The 27,758-nt window shown below is 41.0% G+C and overlaps 1 protein-coding gene across 1 annotated transcript; it reads right to left on the bottom strand.

Annotated features, from left to right (window-relative positions):
- LOC103370942 (RNA polymerase II elongation factor ELL-like) lies at positions 1-27,758 on the bottom strand. Its single transcript, XM_008300141.1, has 12 exons — positions 27,616-27,758; positions 26,917-26,964; positions 12,036-12,163; positions 10,734-10,897; positions 8,586-8,833; positions 6,538-6,662; positions 5,917-6,019; positions 5,243-5,729; positions 4,488-4,539; positions 3,938-4,109; positions 3,794-3,838; positions 1-2,913 (listed from the first exon to the last, which is right to left on the bottom strand). Exons 1-12 carry the CDS (start codon positions 27,751-27,753, stop codon positions 2,803-2,805), a joined length of 1,821 nt encoding a protein of 606 aa, XP_008298363.1. The 5' UTR covers positions 27,754-27,758; the 3' UTR covers positions 1-2,802.

Raw genomic sequence — 27,758 nt, 5'->3', positions numbered from 1 at the left:
GAAAGTCTCTTTGATGTTTTTATTTGTTTGAACTTTGCACAAGAACACAAGAGAAAGTATACATTTGTAAAATGCAGTTCATAATGCATACGCTCCTGTCTGATTCCTCTGAAACTGAAGACCCCCTGCAGCAGGTGTGCTGTACATAGAAACACCTACTGTGCAGTACACACTGGTACCTTGTAAATGCTCAGCACAAGACCAAAAAAACAAACAAAACAAACAGTTTACCAACCTGTTAATGGAGCTTGTGATTACCATTTGCACAGAAAAGTAGAAAACCCCACCCAGTGACTTCATCAGAAGTATTCTGTTTTTAAACCTTTACCATACTCAACAACCAAATTGAAAATCACTGTCACACAAATTATGGCTCTCAATCAACCACTTGATACTATCATTTTTTCCCTCCTGAAACCTTCTCATGATTACCATCCACTTCCTGAAAGTCACTGAGCATTGTTGCTTTTAAAATTGACCTTTTTGTGCTTGAAATATGGCAGAACCCACTGAGGACACTCAAACTACTTCAAATGCTTAGAGGCTCAAATGGGGCGTCGATAGAAATATTGTAAGCAGGAAAAACATCATTGATAATCCTTATGATAAATACCTAAACATATACCTCAATGATGATTTAAAAAAAAAAAAAAAAAAGGAAAACAAAGTACCAGAAGGATTACAAATGCAACTGATGAGTCAGCTATGTCATCATGGCCAATCAAAGTGTGCACTAAACAATGATTAAATTGCATTATGAATACAGAAAGCCACAGTTGGCGTTCATTTAAACAGTTTGAAATGTAACAGTTAGCAGTAATATAAGGCAGGAAACAGATGTGTGTGGATAATGACTCCTTCTTGACATTGGCAGTATGAAGAATTTGTTATACAAAAGTGAAATCTTAAGGCTTCTATGTCATTGACTGCATGGTGACATTCAGTGCAAAAACTGAAACCACAATAAACAATTACAATCTGAATGGGCACTGATTATTAACTGGAAATTGAAGGCTACAAAATTCAAACACCACGACTAGTCACGGCGTCGCAAATGCACACGTTTTACCAACATAGCTGTGTGTTGTTTTTTTTTCTTCCTGAAAATCTACTATTCAGGGCTGATTCTGAAATCATTCACTGTACACTATAAAGTCCACAGCTTAGTGTTGTCCATCATTTTCTATCCAGATTCCTAAATGAGGATCCTATAGTTTAATCGATAACCAAAAAAAAAATGCAGTGCAATGTAGTCATTAAAGTACCGCCATGCTTTGTGCCTTACAATACTAGTGTCTAGATGCTGTTTCTATCCTCCTTTATAGTGTACAAGTGAACTATTTCAAACACAGCTGAAGTGGCGGCTAACCGCTCACCTGAGGCCTTTGTGTGCACTGTTAAAGCATTGATATTAAGAGGCCTTTGGGCCAGCTTAAACGCAGAGACTCTCCACAAGTGTGTCAAGACAGAGACAAAACACATAATATATTATGATACCTTTCATCTATTCACAACCTTTCCCACCTTCCTCCCTCAGCTGCTTGGATACAAACACTTTGATCTAACAAGACCGGATGCTACAAGCCGAGGAGAACAGTGGCAGAGGACAGAGGGGGAAAAATAAATGGCTTAAAAATAAATACATCAGTAGTTCTATGCAAAAAGACACTTCTTTCCAGTAGGTTAAAATACTTTAAAACTAGACTTGCTACTTGATTAACAAGGTCTATGCATTTTGGTCCGTTCACCAGGTGTTGAAAAGGGAGTGTGGGTAATAAATACTTTAGATAAAACACAAGTGCATATGGGAGACGGCATATACCTTGACTTATTGAAGCAGGTTCTACGCGAACCGGTGGCTCTTAACATGTTCAACCAGTTGATTCCCGTTTTTGCTCATTGGATTCAGCTGCTTTCGAACGGGTTGTGAATTTAGCGCGATACGACAGGATCACATGCTTCACTCTTGAAATAAACTAACCATATGAATCCAGGCGAACGGGATGATCCTTTCACTGGCTGCATTGTAAAATGCCTTCATTTTAACACATCATTTTGTCTATTATTATGTTCAGCCAGGGACTGATATGATTCCACTTGGTTCCAGCAAAGAATAAACTTCCTTTCGGTTTCTGTTGCAGCTTTAAACTTGTCTTGCCTGAAACGGTAAAGGAAACTGCAGTGGGAACAAGTGGAATCATTTCTCTTCATTTGCATAATATGACATGACAGCTAAATCTGAGATGAAATGACTAAAAATATTTCAGTTTTTTGCAGTGGGCGGCTTCACTCATTTATTACAAATGAAGCCACTTTGATATGGAATTGAAAAGTACTTCCTCTTTTATGCTGCTTATTGAAATCTTTAAATGTATAAAAAAAAAAAGGAAAGAGGAAAAACTGCCTTAAGGAATGTTCGAGTTCACAAGTGTGAAAAACAAAGTGAATAAGTTAAAGTCATTACTAGCTTTGAGATATTTCTATCAAAATGGCTTACACTGACTCCGGTTTTAGAAAGGCTGATGTTTTTTTGCCTCTCCCTTGGATTTTTCACATCGAGACATCCCTTAAGAAATAATAACTTCAGAACAAACAGGCTTAGAAAGACCAGAGTGAAATCTTCTATTGATTTAATATCATTAGTGCTCACAGCATCGTCCGTGGTCCCAGCAGAAGCGGTCTGTGTTGACAGCTGCAGTTTCAAACGAAACCCTTTACATCACTGTCATGTAAAAACGCTTCGACACTCCTGTTGTGTATTCAACGCAGGGGGTTCCATCTGTAAAAATCTGAGAGCCAACGCTATGAGGACGCCTTACAGACATCATAGTCTATGATGAGCTGTTTGATGTACGACAGTTTCTCATGGAGATACTCGCAGCGTTTCTTTTCTTCCCGGTAGCCTGGGAACTTCTGTGGAGAGATAAGACAGCACGTTAATAAAAGGGGTTCAGATTGTTATACTTATTACTCACACTAAGCCCCAAAATTGCCCGTAACCATCGTGGAGAACATCTGATCATGTGAAATGTGTGAACAGATGATAAGTACACGTGGAAATAATATACGAAGTAAAGTGTTACTGCGAAAGGGCAGCCCTTTTTAATCCTGTGAACCCTAAGCATTTTCTCTCAGCATTTTTTTGCTCATGTCACAGTTTTTCCTCACTGTGGGCTCATTCTACACTGCAAAATGAAGTCCTGCACCTCCATGGAAACAGTATAACTAAAGCTAGAAGCAGAGAAAACGCAAAAATGTCTTCTGTGTAGCATGGTGATTACAATGCCATAAATCTTAAAAAAAAAAAAAAAACGTTGAATTTCTTTGATTATTTGATTAAGAAAGTTAAAAACAACAAAAACAACAAAAAACCCGTAACCATAAAATTTTCTAAGTGCCTCCAGGTGTTATGAATATTAGAAAAAAATGGTGACTCCAAATACAATAGATGTGTTACTACTTACATCTGCTCCTTCTAAACACTGCCTGCATTTCAACTGAAAAGTCCTGACCATTGGTCACAGGAATGCAGAATTTTTTCCTTTACTATCGGATATGGTTCGAGCGATTTTAATAAATATGACAATTTTAAACTTACATTTGCTTTACTTTCCAGATGCAATGACACATCACACATGATTAATTCAAGGACAATTAAAAAGTTAAAAATCTAATGATTGTTTCTGTTTCTACATTTTTTTTTTGTTCTGATAAGTTGCATATTTTGGCGAGATTTAAAAAAAATCCTGTACATAATGAAACAACTCCAGGACCATTTAAATGTTTGACTCACCTTCCGATACTTGTTGTACTTTTCTAGTATTTGGTCTTCCATTATCTAAATGGTACAAAGCACAGGCTGTTAGTATTGATTCAGCAGCACAGAACGACACAATTCTGCCGTGTTCCATGAATGAGATCAGATGCACAAATGTACCTTATATTGTTGTGTGCCGGGGGATAGGCTCTTAATCTTAGACCCGAGCTGAACAAACATGTGAGTTATGGTGGCGATGCGGGAATGGAGATCTTTATATTCATCATATTCTGCACAGAAATCCTCCTGGTACCTCTGACGCTGCTCCAAGCTCTTTATGGTGCTGTACGCGCTACAAGGAGAAACAGATGAACTCAGTGATACCAGACTAGTGATATAACCGGTCTGACACAGTGTAGTCTTATGCAACATATTAGGGCACGAAAACCCACTAATTCATCTGAATTTTGTCCTTCAGATAGAGTTCAGTCATCACAATCTTTTTTTCATGCATAATTGCCTTTTAAAAATTTCTTGCTCTGTAGTACCACATTTTGACACAAGATGGCAGCACAAGGCAACACTGTCATGCAGCCATGTAACAGTTCAGGCTTGAATCCTTCAGTCTTTCTTTTTCTTGCTCATCCACATTATGTAATAAACGCAACACTAGCAATCTAAAACAGTGACACCACATGGAACAATGACTTTAAAACTTGTCTACACTCACAGCACGTAATCTGGCTTCTCCTCGGAGGCCACAGCATTTGTGATGTCAGGATCTGAAGCAGAAACACAATCGAGAAGAAAACGACATTAGCCTGAGTGGAGTCGATACAGTCATCCACGTGACATTTTGTCATTGTCTGTATGTTAAGCAATGTGTTTTTGTTTTTGCTGAAAGCCACAGTCTGAGTGTGTGTGTGTGCGTCCCCGCCTGCCTCTGTGCAGACTAGCTAAGAGCTTGTGGGTGTCAGGAGACCTCTCAGCTCAGAGACCCAATGCACCACTCAAGATGTTGTTGAGTCAGTCAGCCACATAACACACTGAGGACTCAAGAGTGTGAGCATCAGGGAGCAAACACAGCCATGCTTATTAGATAATACTGTACAAATGCACCAGCGGGCTGCCAGACACATGGTCACTCAGAGCGACCTCACACACAATTACCACTGGTCAAAGTGTGTGCGGTTCAACTGTTATTTTGTAGGCAATTGCAGAGGAGGGTTCAGACGCACAACAACAATAGGGTGTGTTAGTGATGTGACCACTGCAATATGAAACGTGACATTCGTACAAGAATAGCCCTGGAAGCAATAAAGACTGCCACATGGAAGTCAAAATGACCCACAGGAGGAGGAGTGTGGGAATCGAGACGCTCCCTCTACATCACTGGTTTTATGATTTATTTGACCAAACAATATAACAGACATGAAGGATGGATACCAGGCAAAAGGAAAATGTGCATATAAAAAAGGGCCTTACTGTCTAGTTTGTCTGGATTCTGCTTGAGATCAGGACTCGTGTTTATCCAGTCACTTCCCTGGTTGTCTTTTAACCTCTCCCGCTCCTTGTCTTTGTGCTTTTTAGACTTCTTCTTCTTGTGCTGGCTGTTGGTAAGCTGCTGTTTAGCACAATCAGAGTCACACTGGGGCGGCTGCAGGCTGCTTCCTTTGGGTTCTTGCACCCTGGACTCTGAAACAGGTCCATCAGAGGTGCTCGACAGTTTGTGGATTAGAGGGAAGCCATTGTGGCTCCCCGATAAGCCATTTTGGTTCTCGGGATGGTTACTTGTCCTTTGAAACTCAGTCTTTGTGTGGAAACTGGGGTTGAGGGTAAGATTTGCATTATTGTGTCCTGCTTTGTTGTTTAGGAGTCCGTTTACAGACGGCTGCTGTTGTAATCTCTGGTCCGTAAGCTTTTGTCTCTTAACTGCTAGCCTTTCCAGGGAGTCAGAAGGCACGGGGCGTTTCTGCGAAATCAAGAGAAAAAGAGGGAAAAGGGAGACATTTATCTTTAAAAGGGCAACAATTCAAATGCAAATATTGTATCCATTTACGTTTATGCGAAAACCAGGATAATAAAGAAGCACCAGAAGAACCAGATCAGTCACTTTCCAGTATAATGAAAGGTTAATGGAAAACAATAAGGCCTTGTACCACTGCAGGAGTTTTTGCGACACTTTGATCCTCTGAGGGTTTTAGCAACGACGGGTTTGCCTGAAGATTTCTTGATTGGTTGCTGATGTGTGGCTGCAACTTCCTGTTCAATAGAGAGAGAAAAGAACATGGTAATGAGACACAAAGACAGTATCTATCAATGTGGAATTCAGCCACATTTCAATTTTAACTGTTGTCACTCAAAGTTATGCAGATTTACAGCATGAAAATGAAAGATTCCTTGAGTTGCAGGTACAGACAAGCTCTGCTTCTGAGGGTTGATTAGCACATGTACAGAGATGTGTGAAACTGGAAGCAGAATATGTGGAGGGGAAACTAGGTGAGCCAGTGTCTGTCTAAAGGTGTGGGAGACAATCAAGTGAAAAAGAAAGTTTCCATCTCCAATTCTGCTATTTGTGAGTTACTGCAAGCCTGTTTTTTGGGGGTTTTTTTCCAGCCATGATAATGATTGTCACCACCAGATTGTGTCAACACCAAGAAGTACCACAGACTTTGAAAAGTGAAGAGACACTTGCATGTACACCTCAGCCTGTTTCTCACATAAGGAGACAAGTAGATTTAAGGACTAGTTTGATGCCATGCATATTGCCTCTAACCCACCTGGCCAGCAGCCTGCTGATCAGCTGCCTCTCCTCCTCGCTGTAGCCGGGCCAGTCCTTCTGCACGTACCTGTACAGGTCATCCCTCAGCAAGTAGCTGCTGTCTTTGGGATTCACTTTTGCCACCTGAAATATCAGACATGTTATGTTAAAGCCTGTAGTTTCTTACTTTATTCACAGCTTAACTATGGCTAAAAAAAAAAAAAGTTTACATTTACCCTGAGATCCATTTGTGAAAAAGTATATAAATTCTAGAATAATGTAAATTAATGCACTTGGATCAGCTCCAGAGGGAAGCATCTGGCTCTTTATCAGCAAAATGCTCCACTGTGTTCCCCAACTAACCGCTAATGTTGTCCGCTGTTTGGTGCAGGGCAAGAAGTCTACAGAGCTGATTGTTGTGTCCCAAACCAATATGCAGGTGGTGAGAATGAACAAAAACTGTGCAGTCGTGAGCTGGACATCTTCAAGCTACAAAAACCCACTTTCACATTGTCATTTGATGCATTGTCATCCTTAAAATAGTCATTATAGCCATTTTCAAATGTCTTCTAATGGGCCTACTTCAGCTGTATTCATGATTTGTAAATGCCATCATTTTAAGCTGTACCTCAGCATACAGAACGTACAACTGTTCATTCAAGCATTTTCATTGTTGAGATCGGCATATTCGACTGATAACTAAATGAGAAATGTTCACATGCAACGTAGACAGATTACCTACATTTGTTAAGAATTTATATGTTTAATTGATTTTGTAGCTCTAAAAATCTAACATTTTCTGTGTAAAAGATGCAGATATTTTAGCAAAAAATATCCAAACTACTTTAAAAAAAACTATATTAAATACATTTCTTGTTTCAAAATTATAACTACATGTGTGATATTTCTGAATTATGTTCCAGTTTTTATTTTGTCAACCGCCACATGTTGCTTGTTGCCCACTTGTGTTATAAAGATAACTAATAAACTGTGTAAATATAGAACCAACACTAAAAAGACACATTCTGTTGTTATTTCTGGCACTGCAAGCGAATCAAATAGTAAAACTGTCACTAATTGGAGTGGAGGATGCGCTAAAGGTGGTACATCCACATTCCTGAAAAGCAAAACGTTTACGTTCTCTGTGATTTTGTTCCCATCTGAGAGCGTCAGAGTTTCTTTCTCAGAGGGACTTTAACATCTCCTCAGACTGCCTTTCTCTGAGGACATCTATCTTTCGGGGGGCCTCCTGACAGGGCGGCCCGCCCAACAGCAAACACAATCTCTGCAGAGACAATTACAGCAGCGACCTAATTACTCACACACACTGACATGAAAACCACATACATGCAAACACATCACCAAGCAGAGGGCCCTCAAAATACACGCAAGCACACTAATCACGACAGTACAAACACACAAACATCATTTAGGAATTACTCAAAAATACATACGGGAAAGTCATATAAAGGAAACTTGTCTAAATGAAATCACAACTTTAGCTGAAGCACAAGTGGTTGTGGTTTGTTTCTGCACAGGATGATGTGTAGATTGAGTATAGGAGATAATATTTTGGTTTGGTGCTTTTAATGGAGAGGGTGGTGTGAAACAGTGGTACCAGTTGCTGTAATATTTGCATTCTTCCTGAGAGCGTTGAAAGCAACTTTTTCTTTTTTTTTTTTTTTAAATGATTAGAAGGCAGTCTATAGTGCTTTAATGGTTGGTTGCAACCCAGTGTTTAGGCATTACTGTTCAGTCGGGTTGTCATCTGAGACACTCAGCAGACAGAAGCCACAGAAATATGTACATGTAGTATGTTCTCACGTGTGTGCAGTGTGTAAGATGTAAAGATCAAATGCATGAGCATGCACACAAATGACAGTATGCAAAGTTGGGTTAAAAAAAAAAAAGATAAGTACATACATGTTTAGGGGTTACACAGCGAATCAATGTACAGATCCTATATGTGAAAACCACTTAACGCAGACTGAGTGTCTGTGCAGAGCATGTACACTACATGTTGGTGTTTACATGCAGTATGTGTGCAAGCATATCGTTTCTAAGTACCTCCTCCAGCGTGGCACTCAGCTCGGCCTTGTCCTTCGGGCTGGCTCTTTCTCTTTCCAGCCACAGCAGCAGTTCTGGTTTCCTGTACGGTTTGAGAGCCAGCAGATGGATGATTCGGTCCCTCAGGGGCTTCTGGGTCAGAGCGGCCAGAGCGCCGTTCCTCCGGTTGTTGGTGGACTGCTTATGGAAGCTGCTGTCTGAGGCAGACAGAGGAGCCGCTGGCCTCTTGTGGTACTTCACGCATTTACCTGAACACACAGAATAAGAACACGGTTTATACTGAAATAAGTCGTACTCGATGGGGATTGTAATTTTTCTCCTTGCATTTGGATTACTTTAACCGTGAAATTCTCCACTGTATTTTGTAAGAGGCATAGTTTGTGTACAAGATGCATTTTAAAAGGCTTTTTTTTTTTTTTTTTTAACATTCAAATATGTCAGTGATCCACAAGAAATCAAATCTTTAGAGTTTCCTGACATTTAGTGAGACTTAAATTTAAGATCATCTGAACTAATTTTTCAATCCTGAGGAAGGAAATTCTGTAAGTAGGAATCAGTGAAATGTTTCATGTTGGAAAAAAAAAAAACACTTTTATGTTCGTGGTCAAACTAAAGCAGCAACATGTGACACACAACCTGCTGAACGTGCTCTGCTGGGTGCACTATCTTGACAACTTGCTAACTGATGGGAAATCACCAGCCAAAATATCTTCCAATAATTATCATCTATAGATCATATGTGCAAGCAGTCCTGCAGCTATTTATCCTCACATGCAAGCATCCCATTGATTATTCCCTGCTGCAGACAGATGGGGCATGTTAGAGCAGTGAAAGCCATCTCTCTCTCTCTGTGCTAATCCCATTACAGGTTAATCTGCGCTTTGAAGGTCAGAGTGGGGGAGAGGTACAGAAAAAGAAAGCTCTCTTTTCAACCACAAAAGTGTGTCCTGCCAAGTGATAACAACACCATGTAGTGTCATTAGTCCACAACCAGTCATTAATCATGAGCAAAATACCCTGAATTATACCACAGTTATGGTGTGTGATGTGTCAGATGCACACTCTACAGGTTTCGGTACGCTTTATAGTACAAGCTATGTTTATGACAGCCTCCTGGGGCTACAAGTGGAATTTGGAGTGTAGTTATTAAATGTTTCCCTTTGGGCATATATGTTGCCATGTCATCTTCAGCTGGGGATGTGATGTTACACAATCCCCACAGTCTAAATCTGGCTTAAACCAACCAGAGTTTCAGCTTCCCCTGAGGCTCCAGCACTGACATGGGGGTCTAGAATTGGGCCAAGGAAAAATATTGCATAACCGCGGCAAAGGTTGGAGAAGATAAAAAAAGAAAAAAAAAGAAAAGAGAAATTAGCTTTCCAGTTCATGCTCTTACATGATTAATATGCTGTAAGGTATCCTCGACGATTAAGATCTAAGAAAAGTTTGTGGCAAAATTGAGTCATTTCCAGACAAGCTCGTGGCACCGCTCTGCAGCCGTTTAAGTTGTTTGCTACAAAAACGAACCTGTTTACAATCCCTACGCAGCTGACATTTAATTTCATAAGCTATATTTTAGAGACACACCTCTACCACTTCATTCTCAAACTACGGCTTTCAGTAGTAGTATGAACCTGGCTTTGGATCTTATATTGGCTTACTGCCTCTGAAATTACGAGTTAAAGACAGACAGTTGCTGACTTTGAACAATGCAAACATCTATTTGGCCGACACTCTTTTCAAAGCCAGATGTGAGAAGAGAGACAAAGTAAGACTTAAAACCAAAAGCCAAAGAGAAATGGGTAGAAAATAATAAATATTGGAGACAGGAGTTAACTTTTGGTCTTATTTGTGTAACCAAAAGCACGCCCTGCACATCTGGTTTCATTACACAGCACAACAGGAAAATATCTGGTTTTAAGCTTTGAGCAATGAATAAAGGATTATTTTTTTTAAGTATGGCAAATATTCCCATTACTTTTATTGGTGCTGTTATATTTCTATTTTTGTTTTTATATGGCATCATTGTGTACACATCCAATTTGCTGATCCCTCTCCAAGCTTAGAGCCATTTGGCCCTTTCCACATGAAAATCAGCAGATGTATCATCCTGTTTTTCCACCACAGAGGCCTCTTGTCTAATCTTACTTGGATACGTGGCTCCAGGTTTGATCTCGATGGCGGAGCGGCTCCAGCTGTCCTTCTCCACCTGAGACATCCTCTCGCGGGTCATCTGGTAGGAGTCGTCGGTGGCACACACGGTGATCTTGTCCTGGATGCTGCCTTGACCTTCCAGCTGGTCGCGGCCGTCACTGCAAAACAAAAATACACAGCTGCTGAATTGCAGGGCTTTCTGCTGGCTCTACAGTAAACACTGTAAAGACACAGTACTGTCAGCTATCTTAGAGCAGCATACCAGTATAGACTCCGCGCAGCATAAAGTGGCTTTGTGGTAGAAGCTGGCTAAGACAGGTCTATGGTTACTGTATGTTATGTCACAGGCTGGATATAGCTCTGCTGCCTGCTACATGTGAGAAAGCCAGATATCCTGGTTCAAAGCAGGATAGAGCCTGTGGAAAACCACCAGGATTACCTTGGCTCCTGCCAGCATGCTTGCAAAACAAGGATCATCTTGGACAAAAGAAAAAAGTTTAATACATGAGCCTGGGCTTCATTAATACTCAAAATAACTTTTTTCTCTGATTCAATATTCATTTTCACAACATAATTACATACGTGACTACTGACCATTTCTCCTCTTTAGAATCTAAATATCAAAACAAATGTGAGGGCAAGTGAGAGCAAGATCTTTCCCTCACGCTGTCGCATTGTTTCTTTTGGCTGCGGCAGCTTACTGGAACCAAAACTAGTTGAAGTTCAGACCACAATTAGCCATCTGGCAGCAAGAGGCAGCAACGGAGCATAACCTTCAGTTTCCAAGCATATCCACTCCATAAATAAGGCATCACAGGTCTCAGTAATGAGAGGCTCAGCCCAGAAATATACAGGAAATTACACTTGCCCCATGCAGTGTATAGCAAGCTGTGAGTTAACTGCCTCTCCTGATATGTGTGCACAGAGAAAACTAAGGAATCAATCTTAAAAAAAAATGCAGTTCGAAGATGAGTAAAAGCTGTCATCTAGGGCCACATGTGCCACAACCAGTACATCAGATCAAATGCTTACTCATGACACATTTGGAAACTTAAGAAAGAATCAATTTTTGGCAGGAAACATTTGCCAAAATTCTTTGACGTGATTTATTATTTCTGTGGGGAAACTCAAAAGAAATTTGGTTAGTTTTCCCTGGTGCTTGAAAAAGGGTTTTGAATTAAGGAAAAAAAAAAAGTCAAGTTTGGTGCAATTTTTTTGAGAAGATGAAACAACAGAATCACACGAGTTTCTCTGAAGTCTGCAAAAATATTATGTTTCAACTGATTTACTTCATACCCTGAAACATATTGATGGATGCACTCGAAGCTGGCTTGTGGCTGGTCTTTGCTGTCGCTGGATAAGTAGAAGGAGAAGACACGAAGAGCAGAAGGTGACTCTGACGTGGGAGCTGGGATCTTGATGTACTATGAAGGAAATAGCAGAAAAAACAGTAAAAATCTCTAAAACAGATGCACACATACACAAACATACAGGAAAAGTTGTGTAAGCTCAGAAAAGAATGTGTTAAAGCACAAATACATTAAACACATACTCCAGATGTTTTTATCATGATATCATCATTCTAAACAGATTGCATACATACATATGTGCATTACCACATGACGTGAAACAACGGTGATATTGTTTCACTGGCCTGGTACCAGCCAGTTGCTTTAACTTATCAATGTTTTCCTAAGAGTTCATGCATCTTTTATTATCTTTCAAACTGTCAACTTATTGCAGGGAAAAGCAATTATCCACTCAGCAGAATTTCAGACAAACTCTAATGCCAAATGCATTGTAGCCAAGAACACAGGGCCATCCAAAGTCAAGGTTTTTGCAATCAACATAAATCACTGAACTTTCTATTTTCACAACTTAACGGCCCTTTGCAAATATCAGAGCCTGACAAATGTTGTTAGTAAGCTTTAAGAGGAGAAAAGCTTGCCAATATCTCCAAGAGAAGGCACTATGCAGAACATCCAACAAACCAGAAGTACTGAATGGACCAAATGCATACTAAGGCTTTTTATTTTCTAGTTGAGCTGACAATATGCATAAAGCTCGTTTTAAAAAGGCCACAGGGGTGTTAACGTTTTGAAATCGGACAAATTTTTCATCTTAGAAGCAACAACAAGTGACAGAAAGAAAGCAGAGGAATGGAGGAAACATGAAATATGTGCAAAAAGTTTCATGGCCTAATACACTACGAGATATCAGATAGTATTATGGGATATTTTTTGTGCAGATCTTCCATTTGAGCTGGATTCACTTAACATGAATGCTAAGGGAATCTCCAGCACAGACTAGGTTTATCTTCTGGGGAACATGAAAGTTTTTGACAATTTTATGGCAACGTGAGCAAAACCTTCAGTCAGATGTTGGTAAAAAACAAACAAACAAAAAAACCTCAGGGAAAAGCAATATGACAATGAGAAAAATGTTTCTATCACAAAGCATTTTGTCTCAGCCATCTAAATTTGCAGCTTTATCGTGACTTTCAGCTCATAGTTGAGTTTTCTGGCCTGCAGATTCATTGCTTTGGTTCAGTCTTGGTGCTCTCATAGCATCGTTTTGGCCACATCGGGCAGCCGTTTTCAGTGAGAAAACTCTCAAACTCCCCAATATACAACCTGCTCAGCACCAAACAGCAGACAGACACAGACGGTGACCAGCTGGTTAGCCCAGTAAAGTCTCTGGCTGGAACATATTTCCAACAGGTAGACACTAAAAGCAGAGCTAAAAATGACTGAAAATTGGCTCAATATTCAATATGTGGTTAAGAACATGACTCTAAATTTGCTGCAGGATGTAAAAATAATCATGTTGTTGTTGTTAAAAAAGTTTATCATGTCAGTTTTAAAGATTTTCGGTTACAGCAGGATTAATGTCTCCTACCTGGGGACTCTGAATTTTCACATCCAAACCTCACTATGGAACTGGACAAACCAACTGACCAGCCAATAATGTTAACATCCTTGACAGCTCACTGCTCTGCAAAGTGAAATGGCATTTAAATGTCAATCTAAGGGACTACCACAGATAACCTCATTTGTTTCCAAAGTGAAGCAACCGGTTCTTTCCTCTTCCTCCATTCTCACAATGTGTTTTTTTTTAACTCAACAAGTGTTTGCAATGAACCCTCAGGAGTGTCCAAACTTTAAAAAGACCCACATATGATGCATGACATTGAGTCATTCAAACATAATGACGTGAAAAATCCCTCTATTGTGAGTACTTCTAACACTGGCAGTGTCTGATTCATCCTCCGCAGAGGTTGGGAAAAGCACAGAAGAGCCAGACCCGGTGACACATGAGTGAGTCTTCCGTCAGAGTATACGAAGAAATTACAAGCATGACCTGCTCAGCGTCAATGGGGAAAATCTAGGAGATAATGAGAACAAACAGTACAGTTTGCTTGACTCGTATAAAGCACTTGGACTGTGACAAATGAGCTGTTGAAATATCTCAGCGAAATGACATTATGGAGTTATCTCTGCCTTTTCAGAAATCCGCCACTTGCTCTGTTCTTGTTTTCACAGCATCTCAATGCAGCCTTGCATGTGTAAATACCACGAATAAGACACAAACATACACTCATAGAGGATTTGGACTGAGACTCCGCTCCGCTCAGTAACTTTAAATAAATCTCCTTGGGGTAAGCAGTGTTTTTAAGAGTCCGCTCCACTGAGGCGTCCATGAGATCTCCTGGCAGACTCAGTGGAGCGCAGCAGAGCCAAGGCTGCAACCTCCAGGGCAGACCAATGTACACACGAACACACACAGACATATAATAACAGATCCGGAAAAATGAGGATGAGAGAAAAAAAAAAAGGATCTATGCTGATTTGACCACTAAGAAGGATGTAATTGCAGGTCTATGAGAGCAGAATTTTGAAAACATTTGCTGCTACTTTCATTTAGTTTAGTGAAGAAAAATAGCAGCCCTGCAGGAGTTTTTGGGGACGCACGAGTGAGTCGAGGCCAATTCGTAGCTGGCTTGTCATGAGTTACAGTTTATGCAGTAAAGTGAGTTAAATTTCAGAGTGCAGGAGAGATCCACACTGTCATCAGAAGTATTCTCCGCTGCCTCCTAACAGTGGCCAGGGGATCAGCAGTTTCATATCAATCCCATTCTTCATGCTGCTTGCAGCTGCGCCGTCTTTTTGGGGTGGGAAGCAGCTTAAGGCGCAGTTATCACGGGGGATTTCCTCGGCTTTCTCCTGTTGTGTCCCCCCCGCGACACAGCTCTGGTCTCACTTACCCAACCATGCCCAGTCCCTGCTCAGATATTTCCACCTGCAAGTGTGACTGTGACACAGCTGCTGGGGCTGAGCGTTGACACCGAGCAGTGAAATGAATATCAGAGAATGTGAAGCTATTTAAACTCGAGACTCTAAAATGGTGACTTTGCATTTACTCGATGTCATGTGCAATGTCCTTTTCCTAACTGCTTTTCTTAAAGCTGTTTTGGTCGCTGCTGTTTACTTTAGAAATAAATGAAATTAGTATGTGGATAAAACCCACAGATTGTTATAACCCAACTGTACAGTTCTTCTCAGCTTTGTGGAGCTTTTTAGTATCTTTTGGTTTATTGTTTTGGGTTTCTGGCCCAAAAAAATCTTCTGGTATTCTGTTATTCTTTTTGGTTCACTCTCACAGCAGAGAAAAGCTCTGAAAACTACCCCTGCTTAGCGCCAGAGAGCAGACAGAAACAGTCAGCAGCTACCTGTTGAACACAGAGGAGCATTTAGCAGTTCAATAGTCAGCTATTTCCTCAGGAGACTAGAAAAACAAAGGCACAAGACGACTGAATACCGGACCTGCATTCATGAGGTAGACACAAACACCACTCCAAACAAATGTAGATGCTGTTCTGTGTCTGACTGGATGTGCACGCAACCCCACCTATGTGAACTTAGGTGTAGCTGATAATGTCCTAGTGTACTGTTTACGGGTCCACTTTACAAAACACATCACTTTAATGGCCATGTTTTGATCAGTGCTGAATGACAGAAGATTTCAATCAAGCCCACAGTAGAGTCAGTTGACTCTCACTTCCTCACAGTAGGATAAACATTTAAGGATGGACCACTGCTACAAATTCCATTTCTCTTTCTACACACTAAACAAAACTAAATGTTTAATAGGGTGTGAATTTGATTGGGACTAATCGTGTTGTGAATTCTCCTCAGCTCACATTGTGCCGGGTGGTCCATTACTGTGGCTTTTAAAAGTCACCTCAGATGTTTTGCAATTGTGCAACAAAGCAACACAGACGTTGGCTCTATTTTCTTATCAGCCTGCAGCACATGTCTTAACACGCAGACTTTCACCACAGGAATTTATACAAACTATATACAGCTGAACTCTGATAACACCGGGCAGCTTGCATGTAGTTGCACAGGTGGATTTCTGTTACGGACATAACTTCTGTTTTTAATGCTGTATTGTGTAATGTTTGCATGCAGGTAGCCCTTCAACAAAACACACTGAATGCCTGCAGGTTGACACGTGAAGTCTCATTGTTGGCAAGAGACAGAAAGAAGACGATGTGTTGATTACACTGAAGAGATCACCGTGGGATTACGAGACATTTCTGTTAACATTTAACAATGTGATGCATTCGGATTTCTTTTTAATCACCATTTAGTCATACCAATGAACCCAAGAGCAATAAAGTTTAAAGCCTTGTTATTTCAAGAACCGTTTCAGTGATGCAAATAGAGAGAGTGATTTAAATACTGATGTCACTGCAGTTACTAACGCAGTCCAAACCCTCTTAGACCTACAAATCATCTCAAGCAACAGCACCGTTCAGATTGTGAAACTCTGAATTAGCTGTGAAACCAGAGAAACAGCTGGGAGTCAGAGCTCCATTAAACTAGAGTTCACGTTCAGTTGCAAACTGCGCAGATGGGAGATAAAATAAAATAATTAGCCAAAAAAAAAAAAAAAAAAAAAAGACCTCAGTTGAGCCAACAGAAAAGCAATAAAAAAACATTTTGATTAAAAAAATGACTACAATTACATGCGGTATTACAGGCTGATGTCATCCTCATGTACTATTATTATGAAAACTGACCTCTACGCACAACAAAAACACCAAGCATCAATTAAACCGCAACAGAACTTGGCTACTGAATCGACAGATTGAAAATTCTTCATTTAAATAATCATCTGCTTATGTGAGTTACTTAAAACATTCTAGGTGAGGAGTTGAGCCTGACAGATACCGGTTTTTGGGGTCGATAATGATGTTAGGGAGTAACAAGTTCTTAATAATGTATCAGATAATATTGCTGGACACACACACAGGATGTTAGACTCATTGAAAAATAACTATAACTTTCCAGTAATGTATTTCACAAAGACAAAGCTTGATTCATCACCACCTTCTGCTCAGCTGTGATGCAGCTGCTACATGTGCTGCAGAAGGTACTCAGATTAGTAAACAACAGAGTCAGAGCTCTTATGCTGGACAAACTGTGATGACACCATTTCTAAATTACCCCGATCATCTTTTATTTGCATTTTGTTCTTTAAAAGAAACATTTCACATCAGCATGTATCGGACAACAACGCTGACACATCTGTTATAGTCCAACACCGGCCGATAATATTGGCCAACTGACATATTGGTCGGGCTCCAGTGAAGAACCCTGCTGTTTGGTTTGAATTGGACTTCCAGTGAAATCCAGCTTCCAACTTAAGTGTGACGGGCATTTTATGGGAGGTACTGTGACAGCAGAAAGGTCAAGTGTGGCTGAGTAAGCTGGACAAATGCCATTTTACAAGGACATAGTAAAGGAGTCAATCCATAAAATGAAAGAAATCACAAAATTACACCCTTAAACAAAATCCTCTCAGGGTTTATCTGTTATTAGCAGCGCTTGTCTGTGCTCAGAAACATCTGAGTCGAGTTCACACACGTTTGAGATTTCCTGATTAAGCTGCAAATGTAAGGTGAAAATGAAATGTCTTAAATAAGACCTGAAATGTTACACCTATCAAAGTTAACATCCACATCTCATACAAACCTGCTACCTAGTCAGTGAGGAGGTTATCTTAGGACATTTCCTCTGATCTTCTTCCACAAAAACAATTAATAATTTATGGGCTGCATGTTCATTGGAATTGTGCTGCGTGCCGTCACAGGATTTCTAGCTGCTGCAGATGTCCAGTCATGCAACGCACATTGGAACACTCGAACACTCGCAGGCATTTATCCGGTGATGGCTGCTCGCACGACCTCCACGGGCAGAGTTCTAGACCCCCGCTGTGCAAACTATAACAAGCACTCTCGTTCCCAGCCAATGAGGCCCACGCCAAAGACTGGTGCATTCTCCTGAGAGGCACACACTGCAATTCAAACCCAGAGAGGCGCTCCTACAAAGGATTTGGCACTTTAAGAATTAAACTGACCATGAATAATTAAATATTTATTGTCTTCCTTTCAAGTGAAATATTCAGAGAATCTCCGGGTTGCTTCTGATCTTTGTGATTCTTGAATGAGGCAAATAAAGAAAGTTGGAGCACCAAAAACAAGCTACAAGTTACCAGGAGGGTAAAGTGTAAACACAAGAAGTAGTCTATTCTTAAGAAATGAAACGTAATAAAAGTTGCCTTGAAAGTGACTCATGACCTCAGTAATGCTCGGTGACCCCCAGAGGCCAAAAGGCAAAGAGGCAAACCAAGAGGCGCCGCAATCTGACAAGTGTTTCAACATATTTTAACATATCCTTTAACCCAAACCGTGGCCCTAGTACTTCAATCTTTTTAAGTTTTATCGATCCACTGTTTTCTCTCTCAGACACAGAGTACTTTCTATTTTTCAATATGAGCTTTGAGAGCAACGGAAATTATCTGAAGACTTCTTCTAAATACAGACGTTGGTGGTGCATGTAAAACCCACACAGATCTAAACATGGACAACTGTTGAATAATCGATTTCATTCCAAATTTTTTTGTAATTTTAAAAGCTGAAACTATAATAATAGTAATCTTAAAATGAGATGGAAAAAGAAGCATTCAATAAAAGTGTCAATACAGCACAGTATAAATACTCATTTAGCATCCTATGTAGGTTAAAGTACAAAAGTATTAGCAGCTAAATGTAGCTAGGTTTCAAAGTATTAAAGCATTGTAATTTCTGTCCCTCTGACCGACGTATGTGAGAAGCATAAAGGGAAAAATCTATTTGGTGAAGCTGTTAACAACTCATCGATTATCATACGCTGATTATTGAAAGACCTCAGAAACCTAATAGGTTGGAAATAGTTTATTTTTTTTAAATTGCGTCTTGTATTTTTAAAGCTTGTTATGTTATTCATAGTGCGAAATATTCATCTTTAAAGTAACTAAAGCTGTGAAATAAGTACAGCACAGTGCAGTACTTGAGTAAATAGTTATTTTGCAGCACTGATAAAAGGTGTCCTTTGCTCCACCCTAACATGTGCAGCGAGGCTTACAAGAGAGAGATGTCAATCAAACTGTTCTGAGAAAAGGTTTAATCAGGCTAATTAAGTAAAAACACTTGTGTGAGCTCACCACAGCATCAGTATCCACAGGGGTAGATGTTAGCCAAACAAACTCCATGCTGCCATACAGCGATAAATAGGCAGCAAATCGGTTGTGCAGTATTCACTTAAATGTCAATTTTCCAAATGTCTATTTCTCTCTTTGTACCGACTGAACCGAAGAGAGCAGATAACCCCCTCCATTTCACACACATCCATCCCCTCAGGCCTCCAACAGTTCTGTTCACGATCTTGCTATATTTATCATGTTCGAAATTAGGCTGAATAAATGTGAAGATATTTCAACTTTTCACCCCGGAAGCTTATGTAAGGGAACACTGCAGCAGCAGTTTAAGGGCGGGTGAGTCCTTACTTGCAGTTGTCTGGGCTTCTTGGCTTTCTGAGCTGAATGACACCTCCATGCAAAAACCAGAAATACACATATGTGCAGTGATATCTGTGATTGTGTCTACATGTCACCACGTGAGCTACAGCATGTTTCAAAAGCATTTGCAAATGAAATTTCCTTCACTCTCACCCATAAACACTCATTTTACTCATCTTCTTAACCACTACAGTCATTTTTCTGTCTGCGTAATGCAAAGTCAAGCAAATTCCTAAAAGATTCTTGTGATGTTAAGCTAATGCATGTGAACACAACACAAAAGTGGAATGTGTTTTGGATACAATTTAGGATGCTGAGATGACAAATACGTCATTTTCAGGTTGATCCTTAAACAAACTACAGTAGTAGTAACCTACAGGAAACACAAAGCACAAAAATCCAGGAGAAGGAAAACAAAAACTTCTATTTTTCACCATTAAAAGCCACTGATGCTTTATATCTGCTTCTCTCTGACCTTTGACATTTAGTGAAAACACCAGAAACCAGTCTAAAGTGCAAATGCGCCACAGAGAGACTGACAAATAATCATTTAATTGGTAATTGGGTTATGATTAATTCCATTTTCTAAAAGCCTGTTACATAACAGTTGCAAAAAAAAACAACTAAAAGCGAATGAAAGCAGACAAAAATGCAAGTCTTATTCAACAATCAGTCTGTGCGATTTTTTAAATTACATAAATATTTTTAATTCTTCACCTTTATATTGCTCTTCATGTTATTTTGAAAGCTCAATTTTGCCATTATATCGACACACAAACTTGTTGAGACAATAGATGACTTTACTAAATTATTACATGTGTTTTGGTAGCCTGTAACCACAAAATGACTCAACTGACTTGCTTTAGATTTAAAAATTCTACCCGAGATATATTATCATGCATTAGAAAAAATATGCTGTCATTCCTAAAAAAAAAAAAAAAAAAAATTAGCTACTCAAGTCAAGACTGTCGGTCTGTGCAGCGACACTATCCTAATGAGCCACAGTTCACTCTCGGCTGTCATAAATGTCTCCACACGCTGAAGACGCAGGACGGGAAAGGCTCATTTTCCTGGCTTTATCAAACTATAAAGTCGATTGAACAAAAACTGTGAGAGACTGCTGTCGGTGCGCAGGGCTTATGTTTCCTGCTAGCTTTTGGTTGAATGTGGGGTCTGGGTGTAGATCTCATGCAGGCTATTGTTTCCACATCCTCTGCAGCCTGAGTAATGGCCTTCTGAAAACAGGCTGTCTTTTGTCCCGGCCTCCCCGGCTCCAGAGTGGGATGCCATGGCACTGCTTCCCCTTTCTGGTTGATAGGAGGAGAGGGAGGAGGTGCAGGAGGACGAGGAGGAGGAGGAGGAGGAGGAGGAGGAGGAGGGAGCGAAACCTGTCGCCACCACCGCTGTCTGTTATCAGCAGGAGGCGAGTCACTCTGGGCCGGCTGCTAATGCAAACTCTGTGCATGAGTGTGTATGTGCCGGCGTTAATCCAGCCTGAGCAAAGAGAGGCTCAGCTCCAGCTCCTCTCACCGGGGTGTAATCAGCATTACTGCCACTCATATGAGTGAGGAGGGAGAAAGGCCAAAGTCTCGCTATCAGCCAAACATCTCCGCCACTGGCTTAGGCACTCACGCGCACACACACTCACACACTCACACACACATACGCTCAGACAGCCAGCCAGCCACCACCCTCATCCCCACCACACTTCAGTAAACACTACTTCTCATCATCTCATCACAAACAAAAGAGCCAAATCGTTCCCAGGGCCACAAGTTGACACATGCCATTTAAGACAAGTCCCCTTCACAATGGAGGACAGAGATACAAAACACAATGTGCGTCTGTGTTTCTGGCTGCGTGGAGGAGAGAGAGCGAGAGAGACGGACGGGGAGGGCAGCAGAGCAGGAGAGGAACATACAAAAGGGAGAAACTAGCATTTTTGCACGTTTTTATGAGCCCACAGTCAATCAGTCAACGCTCGGAGCTACGCGGTGTCTTCTCTCTTGCTGAGTTCCACATGCCGACACTGGGTGATTAATGTGGCTGCCTTGAGTGGGAGACAGTGCATGTAATCAAGCCCCAGCCTGTAATCACCTTCCATTCCTTTTCATTTGCAATTTCGCAGAGGGGCAGAGCCGCTGCCAAAGCTGCAAGCTCCAGAACCGGGGGAAGACGAGGCCGGTATGAAGGAGGAGGAGGAGGGCAGATAGGAAGGGGTTGCAGTGCCACAAGCATCCCCTGAGTTTTCCCCCTCTAATGCCAAGCACGATACGTCTCTGGCAGGTGCCTGAGGGCCAAACTGTCAACTTCAACAAATTGCGGGTCACCGTGCCCGACAAAAGCCCCTCCCTCTACCCTCCCCGAGCTAGGTGGGATCCTCCGAAGAACGCTATGTTTCCAGACGTAAAGGGCCACACCGTGACGCACGTGAGAGGGGAGAAAACAAGGGCCCCCTTTATGCCTCATTAACTTACGGTGTGAATTTTCACATGAGGGAATTAGACGGGACACACTCCTCAATGAGCCAAGATGTGCTCCATATCTCCCGGCTGCTTAAATCGGACAGAGAAGGCATTTTTCCAGAGCCGCTGCTGCTGGATCTCAGAGGGACGCTTGTCTTCATCTTGCACTCACACGTTCGCTAAATAAATATGTAATCCGGTCGGTGTACAAGATTTTCATTCTTGGCTTTTTAGAGAAAGTCGTAAGCTATAACCAACACTGTTTAAAAGATCATAATCCCTTAACAATTTTCCCTTTGTGGGCACACACCAATTACGGTGATGTGAGAGAAAACGACGCACATTTATAACAAGTGACATGCACAGCACATGCAATTAACTGAAAAGATTACTGAAATGCAGGGAAAGCTCTTTTGCAATGTGAAAATATATGCTTGCCCTTACTTTCTTAAATGCCCCACACTTTTCCATGTGCTGTTATGAACTTTTAAATGCTACGTATCAAGACGATTAATGCACAAATTAAGAGTACATTTTAGCAGTGCTTTTTATTATGAGCGTGTGGATAATCTGCCAGTTTTTTTATGCACACATAAGTAATAATGATGCAATGGAAATAACAAGCGTTTCACAAGTTAAATTAGAATTATCGTCTTGTGGTGATGTGCCTCCGCCAACCAGTCAAGTTGCAGTTTGTATCCAAGTCTGTCCAACTCATGCATGGTTTTAGTTATGATTTGTATTGAGAAACACACTATCTTGACTGAAAAGATTATTTTACAGTGAACTAACAGAAAGCTTTGTCAAACGATACAACAACAAAACCCTCAAGCTTAATATCAGCAAAATCAATAAACTTGTGGTGGACAACCACAAGAAGAGGAGGTCCCTTGTCCTGGTTGCCATCCAGGGAGAGGAAGTAAAGAGCCTGAACTCTTACAAGTCAAATCAATAAAAAAAACTGAACTGGACTCACAACACTGAAGCCCTCTCATATCTCTCAGTGTTGCTACGGGCTCCTGGAGATCTTCTATTGGTCTAAACTTGATAAACACACTAAATCATCCGATAAAACATTCAGCACATTCCTTCCATTTTGCACATTATTAGGAGTTGTTCCTCATCTGAGCCTTGGCTCTAAGGATAGAGGATTGTATTTGCTGTACAGATTGTGGAGCCCCTCAAGGCCAATTTAAAATTTGTGATATAGGGATATAGAAATAAAACTGATTTGTTAAGTTTTGTTGTTCATGTAAGCATCCAGGTTTATTGATACGAAAACTAGGAAATTCCTCTTGCATGTTCACATGCTTGGCCATCAAAGTTCTAATAGAACACAAAGCTGTAGTCATAAAGGTGGAAAATGTTGCTAGTATGAAAGTTGCTACTTCAAATTCTACATCTACAGGTTTTCATTTCGACATGGCATTTTAAAAGCATGTCACATTTAAACACGAAGCAGGGAGTTGTTGTTGCTTAGGTATAGAAAATACTACAGCAAAAAAACAGCAATGGGGAAACAAAGAAAAAAATGTGACAGTAAGGTCCAATCAAACAGTCAACATGGGGGTCTTCATTGTTTCCAAAGCGTCCATCTCTACCGATCTAGACTACAACACAACCAGACAGTTTTAAACTAAAACAAGTTCAGCAGTAATTCAAAACATCTCCGTTTTAGGGATCCTAACACTCCGGAGTAGTGTGGATGCTATGTGTAGATGTAAAAGTAGTTATGTGTTATAAAATTAAAACATATTGCCTTGATTGTGGCCTTGAACGCAGACACTTCACACACATGTTCAACCCAGTAGCACAGAAGTTCTACACAATCACAACAGTTTCAAGAAGGATACTCAAGATGAGTGTCACCAGCATGGCAACAGGCATTCTGTCTGAGTGATGACGCTAAATAACAGCCAGAAGAAATGTTTTTGCAGAACATTATGACTTCAATGTGAAGGTAACCTTTGACTTTTTGCATATAAAATGTCATCACTTTTATCCTATTAGCCATTTGTGTGCGATTTTGTCTTGACCTTTGACCACTAAAATCAAATCAGTTTATTCTCAAGTCCAAACCTGAGAAAATCTCCTCCTGAGATACCACATTCACAAAAACGGGAACAGATGGCAAGACAACCTCAAAACATAATCCACCCTGTCACAAATATTACCAGTGTGGAGGCCAAAAAACAAGATAAAAATCTAGACATCTAACTTTAATCACGGCTAAATATCTAAATGTTTAAGATGAAAGATGTTTGCAGTGTTCTCGTTTTTAGTCTCCACTCCATTAGATCCACAGCAGGGAAGTTTCTATCATGCTAGGCACAAACAAACCCTCAGGGCAGGCCACAACACATCTGGACCGACTGTAACGCATTAGGCTGAAAAACCTGATTCATTTTGGGTGATCCAAGCCGGGTGACAACACACAGTCTGCATTCCGCTGCTCATTGTTATTCAAATCAGCACACAATCAGAGGGGACTCTGAGCATCTCAGCACAGACAGCCTAAACACACACACCAAAAAGAAAACCTACAGTCAAAGACACAGATATTCGCAGAAGTGCCAAAAAAATTCCCTCATTCCCTCTCTCTTTTATTCACACAGACAAACCAAACAAACACACCACACACAGAGGGTCCTCAGGAGACCCACGCCGGTCCAGCCAGGCTAAAGACTGCAGCACAAAGGGCACAGGGGGCAGGACAGGAAAAAGGAGGTGGGACATGAATAAATCATGCCTTCAGACCACACAGGACACAGCATAAACAAACACACCCGCATTCAAAAACAACCACCCACACCCAGGTCATCAACCAAAAAAATGTAACGCATACTAATGCATGCATACATGCACAGCACTCTATATGTCACTTCCACACACACACACACACCACTTTAGCAGACGAGGTGTGTTCTCTCTCTTCAATTACACACACACAGAAAAAGTAGGACTCCAACCTGGGAATGGGACAGGAAAATTAGCAGGCCAGGGTTCATGTCGTCGGCCTAGCTATTACTGCAGCAAAAGTGTGCCAGCGCTACACACACACACAGACACACATTTATGAATGTCTGAGTCAGGCAGACGGGGAAAGCTAATGCAAACTGAAGTCATGATGCCTCACTCTGTAATCAAGAGCCTTATGGCTGCAGTAATTACCTCTAAACACTCATTTGGCTTATAACTTTAGCTCTCTGGGCCATATATTGGGAGGGGTGCGAAATTTTCTGCAATCCCTCAGCAATCACAGCGACAGCAGAGATCCAGAGGTGAACTGTCAAAGATTTGGGTCCAGGTCTCCAGACATACTCCGATACAGCACTCATGAATATGAAATCAGTTTCATTCCTACTTATTTGCTTTTAGCCGCGACCACTCTCCTCTTACATGGTTTATATATGATAAAGCCAGTTAAAACGCCTTTTTCAGACTAAACTAAATTGATGTATGTCCATTTAAATACTTCATTTTACAGGCACATCAGATTTTCAGATAAAATGTGACTGAATCCAATTATCAAGCCTCGTTTTGTAGTTGACTACAGGTACTTCACAGCACATACTCAGTCCCACAGCTTTGGATTTGCAGCATTCCTGCTTATTTAATTCCACACATGTTACTGTCAAAGCCCTGTGCACGTGTAGCAGCAGTTAGGATCAACAGAGGCAAAAAAAAACAAACCAAATGACAAAAAACAGGCAACTGACTACCTCTAACACCAGACATCGTGCAGAGACCTGATCACTTCAATGTGACAGCTTGGGCTTCGTCACTTAAAAAGCTTTACTATTTCCAAAGTCCACCATGCCATACCATCATATTGATACTGACGATCAGAAAATAAACTGCTCTTCTTGAGTTAAAACTAAAAAAAAAACATCAAGAGCTCCACATTCAGACAAAGCAGAAGCAACCCACACCCCACCAACATGCACATTTACAGGTTTATTCCTGTCGCTAACCACACAAGACCCCTTTACAAAACGCACCACCACTCAGCTCATCTTGTCATGACAGGAAGGGGGTTGCGACTCTTTCCAACCAGCCTGTGCAATTAGCATCGACTGAAAAGTAAGTATTCCCCAAGGACACAGCTGCTCCCGACTTAAGTCAAAACATGCATAGTTCAGGCTACTTACTGCAGATTATGGCTCAATTTAAACGGGGCCAGAAAAAGCTGCTAATGCAATAGTATCTTATTGTACACATTCACCCAGGTAGGACATTAAACTTTCCAAAACGATGTGCTAATCTGTGTCGATGAAGGTTCCACATTTGACCTCTGATAGCTCCACACACACTCACACACACACACACACACACACTGTTGACTCTGGCCAGGGCAGTGTATGTGCGCACGTCTCCCTCCCTCACCCCCTAACAATCCCTCCCTCCTTTTCCCAGCGCCACTCGCTGACCCAACAAAGCCTCTCCACAGTCACCAGGCTGACCCAGTAACCTGCATGCCTCCTATCTGCCGGAGAAGACCGGCTATAAGCTCCCCAGCTGAGGGTGGCAGCACGGCGGGGCAGGCCAGTCACCAGCCAGGAACAAAAAAAAAGCTTGGTTGGAGAGTTTCAGAAATCATTTGCTGTTGTTTTCTGAGTGAGATACTGCCTCCTTTAACAAAAACCCACAGTTTCATCCATTTAAACCAATGAGCTGAAGCCTTGTGACATGCAGATGGATGCACTGTATGGTACCAAATAAAAAAAGTGATGGATCCATTTGGATTTTTTTTACTGTCTTGCAATGTGCACAATAGGATGTAAATAAAAAAATCCCATCACACTTACCCCTTGGTTTCCTTTGAAACAGATTGATGGTTCACTTGGTAAAGATCCCTGAAGTGACAAGAGAAAAAAAAGGGCATTTGTGGCACATATTCAGAGAACTATTGATTTAAATGAGTCCAGTAAACACAATTATCCCCTAATCTGTTTAAGTGTTAAGTTAAAGTTACACAATCGATAATGCCTGTTTTCTGTTAATGGTCTCCACTGGAGCTAATTATGAGACAAACTAGCCTACTTGTCAATTAGATAACTATGCAGACTGCGGCCTCTCCAATTCACTTTGAAGCCCCACGGAGGTTTTTCCCAGCAAACAGCTGACGGGCTCGTGTTTCCCGACAATCACAGGCTTTAAATCATGCTTTGCTATGTAGCAAAAATATAGAAATGTAAAAAGCCAACTGAGTCAGCGGTAACATCGCTCTTAGAAGTAACAGCAGGCAGCTTGGAGCGACTGTCGCCCACTTATTTATACCATAAAACTGTGGAAACATAAATAAATAAGTACAAGAAATTAAACAACAGAAGAAAAAATACAAAAAACAAACAAACAAAACAAACAGCCAGAGCGTTAATTTAACGGGAGAAAAAAACAACAGCCAAGTATTTCTGCTAAGACGAAAAATGACAAACTTTTGACCAGAGTAAAATGAATTCACGTCCAAACACACGCGCACACGCAAACACGCGACGAGACGCTACCTTGAGGTTCTGGAAAGCCTCCAGCGCTCTGATAGCCGTGTCCGTGAGCTTGACATGGTACAGCGTCCTGTTGGGGCTGTTTTTGTTGTTTTTTCCACAGCAGAGCCCGTAGTGGTGCTCCTGCCTGAGCGAAGCCATCGCTG

The sequence above is a fragment of the Stegastes partitus genome, unplaced genomic scaffold (assembly GCF_000690725.1).
Source record: "Stegastes partitus isolate 25-593 unplaced genomic scaffold, Stegastes_partitus-1.0.2 Scaffold1502, whole genome shotgun sequence".
Lineage (NCBI taxonomy): Eukaryota > Metazoa > Chordata > Actinopteri > Pomacentridae > Stegastes > Stegastes partitus.
Note: the sequence above shows the minus strand (reverse complement) of the source record. Positions and strands in the feature narration are given on the sequence as shown.

What these genes read in the sequence shown, in the direction of transcription:
- LOC103370942 (XM_008300141.1), bottom strand. Translation starts at nt 27,753, where the DNA reads ATGGCTTCGCTCAGGCAGGAGCACCACTACGGGCTCTGCTGTGGAAAA. An exon ending in ACCTGGAGCCACGTATCCAA is followed by an intron (nt 8,834 to 10,733) that starts GTAAGATTAGAC and finishes CTGTGTGTTCAG; the next exon opens with GTAAATGCGTGAAGTACCAC. An exon ending in TCGCAAAAACTCCTGCAGTG is followed by an intron (nt 5,730 to 5,916) that starts GTACAAGGCCTT and finishes TTGATTTCGCAG; the next exon opens with AAACGCCCCGTGCCTTCTGA.